General features: G+C 32.1%; 1 protein-coding gene across 3 annotated transcripts in view; it reads left to right on the forward strand.

Moving 5' to 3' along the window:
- LOC149800628 (coiled-coil domain-containing protein 87-like) overlaps positions 1-16,362 on the forward strand; it is a 136,902-nt gene that overhangs the window by 80,756 nt on the left and 39,784 nt on the right. For 2 of the 3 annotated variants that reach the window (XM_089954623.1, XM_089954624.1), the window contains 3 exons: positions 2,132-2,161; positions 10,662-10,844; positions 16,081-16,334. In XM_089954623.1, coding sequence (XP_089810749.1) covers positions 2,132-2,161; positions 10,662-10,844; positions 16,081-16,334 — 467 coding nt within the window. The remainder of the gene's footprint in view (positions 1-2,131; positions 2,162-10,661; positions 10,845-16,080; positions 16,335-16,362) is intronic. The other variant, XM_089954625.1, reaches the window with a different exon arrangement.

Here is a 16,362-nt window from a genome sequence, read left to right on the forward strand (position 1 = left end):
AGAAGAAATGGTTTCTGCACAGCAACATGTTTTCATCATCACATACCTGACCTAAACATTGTTGATGGCTTGTTCTTGGGGCAGGAAAGTCTAGTTTGTAGTCAAATTATTTCAGATCAGAGTCACAATGACTGAAACAAGAGAAATGGTTTCTGCACAGAAATTTCCAGTAATCATCCATGTACCTTTACCAGCGTATATGGGTGACTTGTATGTTTGGTTATGAGAAAGAAGCCTATTGATTTTGGGGTACAGATATCAAGGTTCAAGGTCACATTGACTGAAAAATAAAATGTTCTTTGAATAACAACTTTGGTACCTTGACCAAAGTTTATGGAGGATTTGTAATTAAGGTTTGGAAGAGGCCCATTGATAAAAAGTATGTGCTCAACATGCCAAAGGTTTGGGTTGTTATGTTAATAGGTTTGGGTTATTATGTTAATAGGTTTGGCTTATGTTAATAGGTTTGGGTTAGTATGTTAATAGGTTTGGGTTATTATGTTAATAGGCTTGGCTTATGTTAATAGGTTTGGGTTATTATATTAATAGGTTTGGGTTATTATGTTAATAGGTTTGGCTTATGTTAATAGGTTTGGGTTATTATGTTAATAGGTCTGGCTTATGTTAATAGGTTTGGGTTATTATGTTAATAGGTTTGGCTTATGTTAATAGGTTTGGGTTATTATGTTAATAGGTTTGGCTTATGTTAATAGGTTTGGGTTATGTTAATAGGTTTGGTTTATTATGTTAATAGGTTTGGCTTATTATGTTAATAGGTTTTGCACAACAACTTTGTGTTTAAGTAAATTCCTTGACCAAACTTTTGTGGATGACTTGCACTTAAGGTAATAAAGAAATCTATAAATTTATGAGTCTAAAGGTCAGAGGTCACCATCATGGTAAGTATAATAAGAAAATAATGGTTTGTACACATTAAGTTCAGTTCAAGACCACATACAAAACCACAGCAGGTCAGGATCATTGAGACCCTATAGTCAGCAATCTCCCGATCTCTCTTATGTACTTGTGTCTACACAGAGAGTCATTAAAAACAGGGCATGTATCTAATGTGTTATTCACAGTATTCTTGTTTTGCCAAGAAAATTTGGCTGATGCATTCAACTTGATTTTCTGTCACTCAGACTCTAGCCATGATATGTTGGTCACTGTTAGAGTCTGAACATGATATGTTGGTCACTGTTAGAGTCTGAATGTGATATGTTGGTCACTGTTAGAGTCTGAACATGACATGTTGGTCACTGTTAGAGTCTGAACATGACATGTTGGTCACTGTTAGAGTCTGAACATGTCATGTTGGTCACTGTTAGAGTGAGCATGATATGTTGGTCACTGTTAGAGTCTGAATGTGATATGTTGGTCACTGTTAGAGTCTGAACATGACATGTTGGTCACTGTTAGAGTCTGAACATGACATGTTGGTCACTGTTAGAGTCTGAACATGACATGTTGGTCACTGTTAGAGTCTGAATCCAGTCAGTAGCAATTTTCCTGGCAAACATAGAGCAGAAAGTAATAACATGAAAAATATCAAAAGAGACACAGTTATTATGTGGTTTCATGTTTGGTTTCTTATTATATTCTCTTTGGCTGTAGGTTTCTTTTGTTCACCTTGAGCAACACTGTGACATGTCTTCTTTCAAACTGTTACTATAGGCAGAGAAACAACAGTTGCTATGTTTTAGGTACATAATTGTAGTGTTTTCTCTGTGTTGTATTATAACAGGATGATTTGACAGCAATTAATTTGCCTTTTTTAAAATAATTCCAATGATATGAACATCAGGAACAAAATGTCAGTATTATTTTTGATATAAAGAAATTCCTAAATTTTTGACAATGTAAGAATGTTGTTATCCTTAGTATACTTCTTGATTTATGCTGTAAATTGTAACATTTCATCATCATAACATTTTCAAGAATACAATTAGCTCAACATATTAGCGACTGATCTTCAGTACTATACTCAATATGTTTAACCAGAAAACATTTTTGCAAGTGTACTTTCCACATACAATCTGCAAAAATTGTGTTTTAAGTATTTTGATTCACAATGGTCGACATCCACATGTCAAATGTTTGCAGTACATTAATTCTTTATTGCCACTTGCAGGAAGAATTAGAGACATATTTAGTACAGATGGTGAGGAGGTGTCCGTTTGTTTGCTGAGAGTTTCCTTCTAATCTTGTTATGCAATGATATGTATCACAAATGGCATTTGTTGATATTATATCAGATTGTTGAATTTGCTTCATAATTCAGCATCATGAGTGACTGTTTGTAGTTTTTAAAAACTTTAAACTCTCAATTTTAGGCATCTAATAAATGTTTTGAATGGTATTGCTTCTGCCTATTTAATAGATGCATGTGTATATTTTTAGCAAGACAAGTTTTTTCTAAAGCCAACTCAAAAGATGGAATGATTTTTAGCTAACCATGTAACATTTATTTGTTTAAACGTGTTCAGACCAACAGCTGTCAAATTTCTTTGTATCATGATTTTCATTTTCTGGCACAAAAATTAAATTATTTTGTGGTCAACGTAGGCATTATTCCTTTGATTTATTTTTGTATGCCTGCTTATAGATTGGTTTTTTATGATGCATATTGCCTTTGAAGCTGGATGTCAAAGAGGGTAAATTAAAATTTCTGATCCAGATATTTAGACATTAAGGTCTTTGTAGATGAGCTAATGGAAATTATGGCTCCAGAAGGTAATGTAAAGTCTGGGAAACAAATATAGCCATTAAATAAAAGTCACTGGCTAATTGTATTATTTATCATGGAATAAAGAAGCTTTTATATTTGATAATCTTAAGGTAAGCAGGTTGGTTAATTTCATGAGAAATATAGATTTTTTTTCTTCTTCATAAAATGGTACTTTAAAATGCTGTCTTTTGATTCCTACAATTTGGATTGAACCATGCCAGTAAGTTAACAGTACAGTCTCAGAAAGATTGAACTAACATGAAATAATCAATTTTCAAAAAATGCACAGCTACACAACTGATTAGAAGTTGTCTTGTGATACATTTTGTTAGTAGACAGGTTAGGCCATTCAGTGGGGTCACCTGTGGCCAATGATTGTGAAATTATGCTTGATTACAAACTAGCATAGAGACATTAACATTGTACTATAATATTTACATATTTGGAAATTTTGTTACTTGATATTACTTAAGTGCAAATGAAACAAAATTAACACAATTGAGTTAATTGAGTCGAACACAACTGAGTTGCCACACATTCAGAACAATCCATAATTTGTCACATTCGAACATGACATAGTGCTAACCAAGATAATTTATAAATATTACATAGAAGATCAAAAAGTCCAAAAAATATATCAAATCCATACTTCGGTGATTCTTTAATCTTGAAAATCAAATCTGTTTTTTTTTTTCCTCCTTTAACTCACCTGAAAGCCAAGCAATTCAAAGCTTAGGACCAGCATATGAGATTCTTTTTATGTAAAATGTCACATCCAATTTGCACACTCAAAATATTCTTTCTTCCTTCCTTCTTTTCTTGATGTAGAATATTTGTTTACACCTCTCCCTTGATGACTTGCATTCAGTTTTTTTTGTTGAATCAATCCTCCATACCAGTCTGTATATTGTCAGCAACTCGAAATGTACTCCTGTTGACTAGGTGATTCGTGTTTACAAATAAAGATCTTGTTTATTTATAACATACAAGCATTTAATGTAAAAATAAGAAAACTGATATTCTGAAAGAAATATTTCAAAGTTCAATCTTTATGTTTTGTCACATCAGGCGATGTTTTTAGTAAGTATCTGTTTGTGTAGCTTATTCACTGCTGATCTGATATCTGGTCTGTTCATAGCTCTTTCTTTTCAGTTTTTCAGTACAGTAAGAAATATAAATAAAAATAAGAACCATTCAGTAGCAATTTTATTTTAAAGAGTGCACAGTCTTCATATCACAAACTGTTTATTTTGTTGTTCGTTTATATCTTTAATACCTCAGAGTGAATAGCAAGTAGAAATTTATCAAGTAAATTGTAAATTTTATTTTGCTTTTGTTTAATAGTAAATTATATTCCTAAAGTATATTAAATTGTATTAATTCCAGGAAAGTAAAACCAATGCAAAAAAATAAATGTTCAACATATCTGTATGCATAGTAGTGTTTAGCTGTTCTGGTAATTAACCAAAAGAGCTTATGGTATGATGTATGTTGGCCATCATCCATCATCCATCCGTCCATTCATTTGCATAAGTTTGTTATGACTACTCCTCCTAAACTACTCAGAGGGATTGCCATGAAACTGCAAACACACACATTCATCCCATGATCTAGTTTATCCTAAACAAAAATGGTGCTGATCTGATGTCCAGTATGGGCTGCCCCAGTGGTCATCTTAAAAATCATGTTACCACTACTCATGACTGGAGGACCAGATCAACATGGAGATTTCATTGCATGGCATATTACAATGGTCCTAAATGAAAATGATGATGATCTGATATCTAATATCACTACAACATTACGATGGTCCTAAATGAAAATGATGATCTGATATCTAAAATGACTACAACAGTGTCAGTCTGGAAAATGTTATAATTGCTACTTCTCTTGAATGTAAGGTCAAAGTAGTATTGACATGGAGTTTTCACTACAAGACCTCTTATAATGTCTAGTTATTCATATAAAAATGATGCAGATCTAATATCCAGTATGACCTTAGCAGTGGCAATCTGGAAAATCTTGTTATTGCTACTCATCCTGAATGCAAAATGACATGGGGTATTCACCAGAAGACTTCTTTAAGATGTCTAGTTGGTCTAAAATTAAAATGGTGCTGATTGGATGACCTATATGGCCATTATGGTGACCATCTTGAAATTTATATATTATTGCTTCTACTTATTGGATGGTTATATGAACTTGGGGTTTTCAGTAAAAGACTTCTTATGATATCTAGTTGTCTTAAATGAAAATAGGGCCATTGTGGTGTCCAGTATGGCCACAACAGTGTCCATCTTCAAAATTTTGTTATCGTTAATCCTCCTGATTGAAAAGTAATATTACCATGAGGTTTTAATTGCAAAACTTCTTAAATGATCTCAAGTTGTTCTTGAATGAAAATGGTGCTGATCTGATGTCCAATATGGCCACCTTGCACTCTTCTTGAAAATCTGATGATTTCTCCTCCAGAATGAAAAGGAGCCCTGGGTGAGCAAGACTGGCCCTGGGTGAGCGAGTGGTCTAAGTTGGTCACCTTTACAGGTCACTCACAGATATTATCTCTGTTCATGCAAGTTTGAGTCTCAGCTCTACCAATGTGGCTATGTGAGAAAGTTTGCCAGTAGCTTCCTATGGATCATTGGTTCTTTCTGGGTTATTTCTCCACCAAATACACTGGCTACCACATGTAGCCTATCATGTGCTGAAAAATGATGTTAAACCACACAAAAACCAAAATGAAAAGTCATATCAAAGTGGGGTTTCCACCAAGAAAAATGGTGTTAAACCACACAAAAACCAAAATGAAAAGTCATATCAAAGTGTGGTTTCCACCACAGAAAAATGGTGTGAAACCACACAAAAACCAAAATGAAAAGTCATATCACAATGTGGTTTCCACCAGAGAAAAATGGTGTTAAATCACATAAAAACCAAATGAAAAGTCATATCAAAATGTGGTTTCCACCAGAGAAAATTGGTGTTAAACCACACAAAAACCAAAATTAAAAGTCATATCAAAATGGGGTTTCCACCAGAAGAACTTCTTATGCTGTCTTGTTGGTCATAAATAAAAGTGGTGCCAGTCTGACATCCAGTATGGCCACCACAGCAACTAATCTGAAGAATATTTGAGATGGTTTCAGCACTCAGCAGTTAAAAGGAAGAAATGTCTTATCTTGAATTCCTGGAAATTTGTTTCAGCCAGTAGAGTGTCAGTCCCTTCACCGGCCTCTTGTTTAGTTTTGGAATCTCTTGTTTGGAGTGAATTATATTTGAAATTGACTATATAGATGCTATAACCATATAGATGCTATAACCCATCAAATTATATTTGAAATTGACTGACTATATAGATGCTATAACCATATAGATGCTATAACCCGTCAAATTATATTTGAAATTGACTGACTGTATAGATGCTATAACCCATCAAAAGCATCATGTACCTTTCTAATAGTAGGAAAATTTCATGTGCTTTTCCATTATTACAGTAAAATAAAACTTTGCATAATTTTAATAATATTTTTTAAGATCTTTGTAATTTCAGTGTAGGTGTCATATTTTTATAATGTATGTTTATTTGTGTGTGTGTGTGTGTGTGTGTGTGTGTGTGTTACTTGAAAAGTTAAAGCTATTAAAAAAATACTAATTTTTTAAAACAAATATTTAAGTTTTGCTTGTAAAAGCTTGTCCCAGCAGTGAAGATAGAAATCAAGTTTATCCATAAATTTATGACAATTTAAACTGAGATACAAAAATTGTCATTTTATTTTTTTTCACATTGATCTTTGTTTCCTCACAGATGCTCTAATTAAAATGCAAACTATTATGTTGGGTCTATTCTAGAACACACAGTTGTGGCATTCATGCTAATTTCTAACCAATTACGCCAGGAAAAAACTGAGTGCACAAAAATTACCACCATATTTTCAGGCCTTAAATCCCACCTATTTTCAGAAGAATTCCACCTTTTTTTCAAATTAAGGAGAAAATTTCCTCCACTCTATATCCAGTTCTAGAACAGACCTTGATTATGATGTACTTATGTCATCATTGTCATCCTACGCATGCATATACCTGTATCAAACACGTATTGATGATATTTTCAGCATACGCATGCATATACATATCAAACACGTATTGATGATATTTTCAGCATATGTTTGCTTATACATATATCAAACACGTATTGATGATATTTTCAGCATATGTTTGCTTATACATATATCAAACACGTATTGATGATATTTTCAGCATACGCATGCATATACCTGTATCAAAAATGTATTGATGATATTTTCAGCATACGCATGCATATACATATCAAAAATGTATTGATGATATTTTCAGCATACGCATGCATATACATATCAAACACGTATTGATGATATTTTCAGCATATGTTTGCTTATACATATATCAAACACGTATTGATGATATTTTCAGCATATGTTTGCTTATACATATATCAAACACGTATTGATGATATTTTCATCCTACGCATGCATATACCTGTATCAAAAATGTATTATTGATATTTTCAGCATATGCATGCATATACATATCAAAAATGTATTGATGATATTTTCAGCATATGCATGCATATACATATCAAACACATCTTGATGATATTTTCAGCATATGTTTGCTTATACATATATCAAACACGTCTGTGTATTTTCTGCACATGATGTACTAGTATATATTTATCATTCTTCAATTTCAGCAATACATTGTCTCATGTTCTTGTACACGGCAACTAAATATAATCTTTGAATGGCAACATTATACAAAATAATTGAACCATTTTCATTTTGTACCACTAGACACGTAAAGTATAGCAAGGTATTTTAAGAGGATAGTCTTATAAATACAAAAGTAATTTTGTTACCATTAAACATTCATCTTGACAACATATTCTATGTAAACTCAGAGTTCAAAAATTGCTCATGCACCCTAGCGTCAAAAGTGGTGTTACCTTCTTGGTCAAAAAGTGGTCTTATACTCTGCGGTCAAAAAGTGATTTTACACTCTGTGATCAGAAGTGGTCTTATATTATGAGGTCAGAAAAGTGGTCTTACAGTCTGGGGTCAAAAAGGGATCAACACTGGGTTCAAAAAGTGATAATACATTGTGGTTTCAAAAAGTGACCTTACACTCTCAGGTCAAAAAGTGATTTTATACTCTGAGATTAGAAGTGGTCTTATATTGTAGGGTCAAAAAAGTGATTTTATACTCTGAGATTAGAAGTGGTCTTATATTGTAGGGTCAAAAAAGTGATTTTATACTCTGAGATTAGAAGTGGTCTTATATTGTAGGGTCAAAAAAGTGGTCTTACACTCTGGGACAAAAAGTGATCTTACACTCTGAGGTCAAAAAGTGATAATACATTCTGGTTTCAAAAGGTGATCTTACACTCTGGGGTCAAAAGGTGGTCTTACATTCTGGGGTCAAAAAGCAACCTTACATTCAGGTTTCAAAAAGTGATCTTACACTCTGGGGTCAAAAGGTGGTCTTACGTTCTGGGGTCAAAAAGCAACCTTACATTCAGGTTTCAAAAAGTGATCCTACACTCTGGGGTCAGAAAGTTGTCTTTTACTCTGATGGTGAAGAAGCAGTCTTCATTCTATAAAAAGTTTGCAATGGTGAACATTTCTGTATCAAGCAACCACTATTCTAAGCTATTATGGTTTTTCCTAGTATAAAATGAGGTACCATCAAAAGTCTGTGTCATTTATTCAAGTTATGAGTTGTAGTAAACAGTGTAGACTTGGATAGGCTGACTTAATGTTTCAACAGATCTGGGTCTATGCTATCCAGAGTTTAATGTATACTTGAGGTAATACTATACACTGAATTTTGGTGATCATTTAATTTTAAACTGGGTTGTGTGGTAGCATATTAATTAGTGATATGAGATCCATGACTAATACTGTGGTTATCCATTTATAAAGGCACACTCTTGGCAGAAAAATCATGGTCTTATAAAACTGACCTCTTATGAGAAGGGGGGTGTCAAAAGATTTAATGGTTTTAGTATCAGCAAGATGGCATTATAAAATTGGTGACTTTTATTGTGATGGAGACCACAGTATCATAATAATTTTATCTACTATAGATATGTGTTACCTGTAGTTTTTTGTGATAAATTTATTTAATGAATATGATTCACATATCCAAGCTCATTTCTCAGTCTGCCGCAAAGGATTACTCTCACTTAATGCCACACATCAAATATGGTTTGTTAACACATACTATAAACATGCTTATAGGTAAATATTGACAAAATCATAATCATAATTACCCATAATTATTGTTCAAATCATATTTCATTTATATTGCTTTTTGGCTTCAAAATGTAAATACATGCAATAATTTTCAAAATGAATTGATACCTAATATACATCATATAGAAATATTTACCTCATAATTTGTGTTTTTACTTCAACTTCATTCAATTCTGTTCTTGTGAAAAATGTATTTTTTAAATTTAAATCGGTTATGTAGCTTTTGTTCCATATTGATCCCAATTTACTACCAAATATTTATTTGCAGCAATGATCATCATCATCTAATATTAACATTTGCATGTCCAAAACAATATTTTATAACAGTTGCAGAGATTTTTTCATTAAACTTTGCCCAAGTATATATGAGTAAATGATGCCCCTCCATCAATCATAGCCTTGTCCCATCCCTCAGAGTCAAGATCTAAATGCGTAATTCTGTGGATTGTGTCCTTGTCTGTAGCATAACTTTTGATCTACTTAATATATTTTAAAGAAAATGTACCTAATTGTGTATCATATATAGACAGTATATTGCATACCACAGCCATGCCCTTGCCTTGACATCAAAACCATGGCATGGGAAAATTTAATTCTTGGACTTGTATTTTTGTCCAGAAAACATTGAAACCAGCGAAGATATGTTAATGAAACTTTAGCCAAGTTTATGTCATATTTTGACAATATGTCATGTACCATAAGGGGAAGGTAACAAAAGGGGAAATTGTAATTATTACTTATTTAGTTTTTAAACTTCTAAACAATTGAAGATGTTTTAATGAAATTTTAAATAGTTATATATCATGATTAGACAGTACCATAGTCATGACCCCTGTCTCAAGTTCAAGGGCACAGTAAGGGAAAACTATAGATCAGCAGTCTCTAGACATGCATGGGTGTAATAACATTTGAAGCAATGAAGATATTTTAATGAAACATTAGTCTTTTATAGATCATGGTTTGAGAATATTTTGTATATTTACAATCATACCCCTTGCTCTCAAGGTCAAAGTCAAAACAAGGGAGAATGTAAGTGATTGGTCAGTTTCAAGGTTGTCACATTCTAACGTGTGCAGATATTTTTATTAAACTCTACCCAGGTATGCACCTTAACATGCAGGTCAAATCCCTATCTAAGAGGTCAAGGTCATGAGCATGGAAAAGGTCATGAGGCATGTATATTGTGTTATTTCTTGTATTCATGCTCTTTCTGCGCATTATGTAGGCTATATTTTGTTTAATATTTTGTTTCTTTTAAAAGTTCCAAACATCCAAATGTTTAAATTAAAATATTTGATCTCTATTCATCTGCTGTTTATTTCTGCAAGTCTTGACTATTTCATGCTATGTTTTGATTTCATCTGAATCACTTCTATTTTAATTTATTACTTGTCCAAATTATTTGGAGTTTGAAGTAGCAAGCAAATTTGTAGTTTAGCTTTGTATAACACATGTCACATCATATTGAATTTTACATAGAATAGCTGTCAAAAAAATTTATAATATAACTAGTGTTGGTATGACTTTTTTATTTTGGCAAACAATGCAGATGACTTTTGTTGAGAAGTGGTAAATAAAAAGTTTAGCTTGAAAAATATTCAAGATTTCTTTGTTGTCTCATCAGTTTTTACTTCTTTTTGTAGACACCAAATCTTGACAAAGTGCATGAAGTTTTGCGAAACCCATCCAAAATGACCCAGTTATTATCATCTGAGAGCATGCCAACATTTGTTGCTGACAAAATGGCACGTACCTATGCTTCATGGCTTCAGTGGTGGAAGAGCACTGTTACCAGTGATGACTACATGAAATATCTATCAACACAGGTAGGAACAACACATACGACCAGTCATCTCTTAGATTGGTTCTATAACTGTTTTGTTTTGGGCACGTGTATGTTCATCGATTTGATCTTCTTTCTTACCATTAATAACATTAGATGATTGTGACATGAATACCATAGAATTTACAGGCAGACGTACCATATTAATTCTTTATTTACCATAAACCAATTTTCCATATTGTGAAAATCAGTGTTTACATTGTTACTGTTTTAAGACTCTTAACTTTCATTGAAACTGTTGCTTTGTTATTAATTACTCATAGCATTAAGTGAGAACAGTTTGTAGGGTCCTACCCCTCCCCATTTACCTTTTTCTCTTTGTACACAAAAAGATCACAAGAAATGCATCAGTAGATATCTTGTTTTACATCAAGGATTGTGCTTTTGATATTATATAATATTTATCTATATCATTCAGTGGACTGTGATCAATGTAGACCCAGAGCTGACAGTGCTTAGGGCATTGGTAGATTGGGGTCTGTTATACCATTAGTCACATTTGATGAGGTTGATATGAGAATTTATTAACAACCCCAGAAAATAAATATTGGTCAGACAGATATCGAGATGCTGCTAGGGCATGTGAGTGTTTTGAATCACAAAATTTCTATGAATTGGCACACTTGGAGAACATTAATGCATGAGAACTTCTGCAAATTACTTTAAAGTTGTGTGAACAGTTTTTATTTAACTCTTAAGATAAATGTACAAATTTTAAAAAATGCAATTAAAAAATAAGGATATTGTTTTTATAAAAATACCCCCATCTGAACAAGCAGGCTCTTGCAGTGATGGATTTGCAACCCTAATCCACCTCTCCCTCGATAACTCGCACACAATGGGGTTCACAAACATAGATCGCACTATAAGCAAGATGCAAGTTACAGAGGAACCTCCAAAAATTGAAAAAGATTGCTTTGACATTGAGAAAAACGTGGGGGGAGGGGGGCGGCATTAGGGAACTGGGCTGTTTAATGACTGAGTCCTCAATTTACAATCACGTTGATAATAATTTTTAATTTCCTGCTTTTTCTAGTTAAGTTGTTTGTTATTTTGTTTAAATAACATTTATTTTCAAAATGTCTTTATATGCCATGAAATAGTCAGAGTCAAAATGTCTTTATATGCCATGAAATAGTCACAGTGAAAATGTCTTCATATGCCATGAAATAGTCACAGTAAAAATGTCTTTATATGACATAAAATAGTCAGTGAAAATGTCTTCATATGCCATGAAATAGTCACAGTGAAAATGTCTTCATATGCCATGAAATAGTCACAGTGAAAATGTCTTCATATGACATAAAATAGTCACAGTGAAAATGTCTTCATATGCCATGAAATAGAGTCAGAATGTCTTTATATGCCATGCAATAGTCACAGTGAAAATGTCTTCATATGACATAAAATAGTCACAGTGAAAATGTCTTCATATGCCATGAAATAGTCAGTGAAAATGTCTTCATATGCCATGAAATAGTCAGTGAAAATGTCTTCATATTCCATGAAATAGTCAGTGAAAATGTCTTCATATGACATAAAATAGTCACAGTGAAAATGTCTTCATATGCCATGAAATAGTCAGTGAAAATGTCTTCATATGCCATGAAATAGTCAGTGAAAATGTCTTCATATGCCATGAAATAGTCAGTGAAAATGTCTTCATATGCCATGCAATAGTCACAGTGAAAATGTCTTCATATGACATAAAATAGTCAGTGAAAATGTCTTCATATGCCATGAAATAGTCAGTGAAAATGTCTTCATATGCCATGAAATAGTCAGTGAAAATGTCTTCATATGCCATGAAATAGTCAGTGAAAATGTCTCAGTGAAAATGTCTCATATGACATAAAATAGTCAGTGAAAATGTCTTCATATGACATAAAATAGTCACAGTAAAAATGTCTTTATATGCCATGAAATAGTCACAGTAAAAATGTCTTCATATGACATAAAATAGTCATAGTAAAAATGTCTTCATATGCCATGAAATAGTCAGTGAAAATGTCTTCATATGACATAAAATAGTCATAGTGAAAATGTCTTCATATGCCATAAAATAGTCAGTGAAAATGTCTTCATATGACATAAAATAGCCACAGTGAAAATGTCTTCATATGACATAAAATAGTCACAGTAAAAATGTCTTCATATGCCATGAAATAGTCATAGTAAAAATGTCTTCATATGCCATGAAATAGTCACAGTGAAAATGTCTTCATATGACATAAAATAGTCAGTAAAAATGTCTTCATATGACATAAAATAGTCACAGTGAAAATGTCTTCGTATGACATAAAATAGTCACAGTAAAAATGTCTTCATATGCCATGAAATAGTCATAGTAAAAATGTCTTTATTTGCCATAAAATAGTCACAGTGAAAATGTCTTCATATGCCATAAAATAGTCACAGTAAAAATGTCTTTATATGCCATGAAATAGTCACAGTAAAAATGTCTTCATATGACATAAAATAGTCACAGTGAAAATGTCTTCATATGCCATGAAATAGTCAGTGAAAATGTCTTCATATGCCATGAAATAGTGAAAATGTCTTCATATGACATAAAATAGTCACAGTAAAAATGTCTTTATATGACATAAAATAGTCACAGTGAAAATGTCTTCATATGCCATGAAATAGTCAGTGAAAATGTCTTCATATGCCATGAAATAGTGAAAATGTCTTCATATGACATAAAATAGTCACAGTAAAAATGTCTTTATATGACATAAAATAGTCACAGTGAAAATGTCTTCATATGCCATGAAATAGTGAAAATGTCTTCATATGACATAAAATAGTCACAGTGAAAATGTCTTCATATGCCATGAAATAGTCACAGTAAAAATGTCTTTATATGCCATAAAATAGTCACAGTGAAAATGTCTTCATATGCCATAAAATAGTCACAGTAAAAATGTCTTTATATGACATAAAATAGTCACAGTAAAAATGTCTTTATATGCCATAAATAGTCACAGTAAAAATATCTTCATATGCCATAAAATAGTCACAGTAAAAATGTCTTCATATGCCATGAAATAGTCATAGTCAAAATGTCTTCATGTGCCATAAAATAGTCAGTGAAAATGTCTTCTTATGCCATAAAATAGTCAGTGAAAATGTCTTCATATGCCATGAAATAGTCATAGTAAAAATGTCTTCATATGCCATAGAATAGTCATAGTAAAAATGTCTTCATATGCCATGAAATAGTGAAAATGTCTTCATATGCCATAAAATAGTCACAGTAAAAATGTCTTCATATGCCATAAAATAGTCACAGAAAAAATGTCTTCATATGCCATGAAATAGTCACAGTAAAAATGTCTTCATATGCCATGAAATAGTCACATTAAAAATGTCTTTATATGCCATGAAATAGTCAGTGAAAATGTCTTTATATGCCATAAAATAGTCACAGTGAAAATGTCTTCATATGCCATAAAATAGTCACAGTAAAAATGTCTTCATATGCCATAAAATAGTCACAGTAAAAATGTCTTCATATGACATAAAATAGTCACATTAAAAATGTCTTTATATGCCATGAAATAGTCAGTGAAAATGTCTTTATATGCCATAAAATAGTCACAGTGAAAATGTCTTCATATGCCATAAAATAGTCACAGTAAAAATGTCTTCATATGACATAAAATAGTCACAGTAAAAATGTCTTCATATGCCATAAAATAGTCAGTGAAAATGTCTCCATAAGCCATGAAATAGTCACAGTGAAAATGTCTCCATATGCCATGAAACAGTCACAAAGGTCAATGTCTGAATCACAAGTTTATCTGTAGCACAGACAGGAACAAAAAAGTTATATTTATCATTCATTTTACATTTTATGGGTGAAGGAGATTTTTAAGATGTGCAGTTATCATACAATTTATGTGGAATATTAGAGCTTTTGCTTATTGGGAATCATGAACAATTTTGTTATGAGAAAATAATAAAGAGGATGAATATTGTCATTTCTGATACATGGAATAAACTTTATTAAACAACTTTCAGTCAGGATGAAAATGGAGAGGAAGAGAATTTTAATTGGAGAAAAGCCAGTTGAACAGGAAATGAATGTCTGAAATCATGACATCCCAAAAGTTTGTGTAACATAATTGATTCAAGGAATGGCAGTATGAAATACATTTAATTTTTAACTGTGTCACTTATTTTGTTTAACTTTGTAAAGACTTTAATTTTTGTAGTATTCGGCGTCTTAATTTGGTTTGTTATGAAAGGCACCAAAAGGTGTCATTGTTCAGTAAATGGTCTGGCATCAAAACATTTGTGCAGTATAGGGTTCCAGAAAATTTTGCAAGGTCTGAAGGGGTTAAATAATTTTCATTGAGATTATAATAATTCCAGATAAATACTTTCAGAAATGGAAGGTGGGGTATGATTCATAATAGATAAGCCATGGACTGTAGGAGTTGTGCAGCATTGTGGCTTGTAATATTTAATATAAGCCTATTTCAGTAATATCTATCTGTCATACTTTTTCAGTGATGAATATCTATCCATCATACTTTTTCAGTAATGAATATCTATCCATCATACTATTTCAGTAATGAATATCTACCCTTCATACTATTTCAATAATGAATATCCTTCATACTATTTCAGTAATGATTATCTATCCATCATACTATTTCAGTAATGAATATATATCCTTCATTCTATTTCTGAAATGATTATCTATCCATCATACTATTTCAGTAATGAATATCTATCCTTCATACTATTTCAATAATGAATATCCTTCATACTATTTCAGTAATGATTATCTATCCATCATACTATTTCAGTAATGAATATCAATCCTTCATACTATTTCAGTAATGAGTATCTATCCATCATACTATTTCAGTAATGAATATATATCCTTCATACTATTTCAGTAATGAATATCCTTCATACTATTTCAGTAATGATTATCTATCCATCATACTTATTCAGTAATGAATATCAATCCTTCATACTATTTCAGTAATGAGTATCTATGCATCATACTATTTCAGTAATGACTATCTATCCTTCGTACTATTTCAGTAATGATTATCTATCCATCATACTATTTCAGTAATGAATATATATCCTTCATTCTATTTCAGAAATGATTATCTATCCATCATACTTTTTCAGTAGTGAATATCAATCCTTCATACTTATTCAGTAATGAATATATATCCTTCATACTATTTCAGGAAACTGATTACATGGGTGTCATATTCCACTTTTATGACTCAGAAGATGATGAGGATGATCTTGAAGAGCCTGCAGCACCACTCTTCCAACCTGCTGGTGTTGGTCTGATGGCACCGGCAATGCAATTTCAACAGCAGATGAATTACCAAAGCCAGCAGCAGCAAATGCAGCATCCAGTGTTTCAGCGTCACACCCCTGGAAAAAAGTCAGCTTCCAGGACCACCTCCTCCAGCAAAGCCACAGAATTGCAAAAGTATAATTGTCATTTTATGATTTTCTTT

The sequence above is a fragment of the Sinohyriopsis cumingii genome, chromosome 4, assembly GCF_028554795.1.
Source record: "Sinohyriopsis cumingii isolate HCF-2022 chromosome 4, ASM2855479v2, whole genome shotgun sequence".
Taxonomy (NCBI): Eukaryota; Metazoa; Mollusca; class Bivalvia; order Unionida; family Unionidae; genus Sinohyriopsis; species Sinohyriopsis cumingii.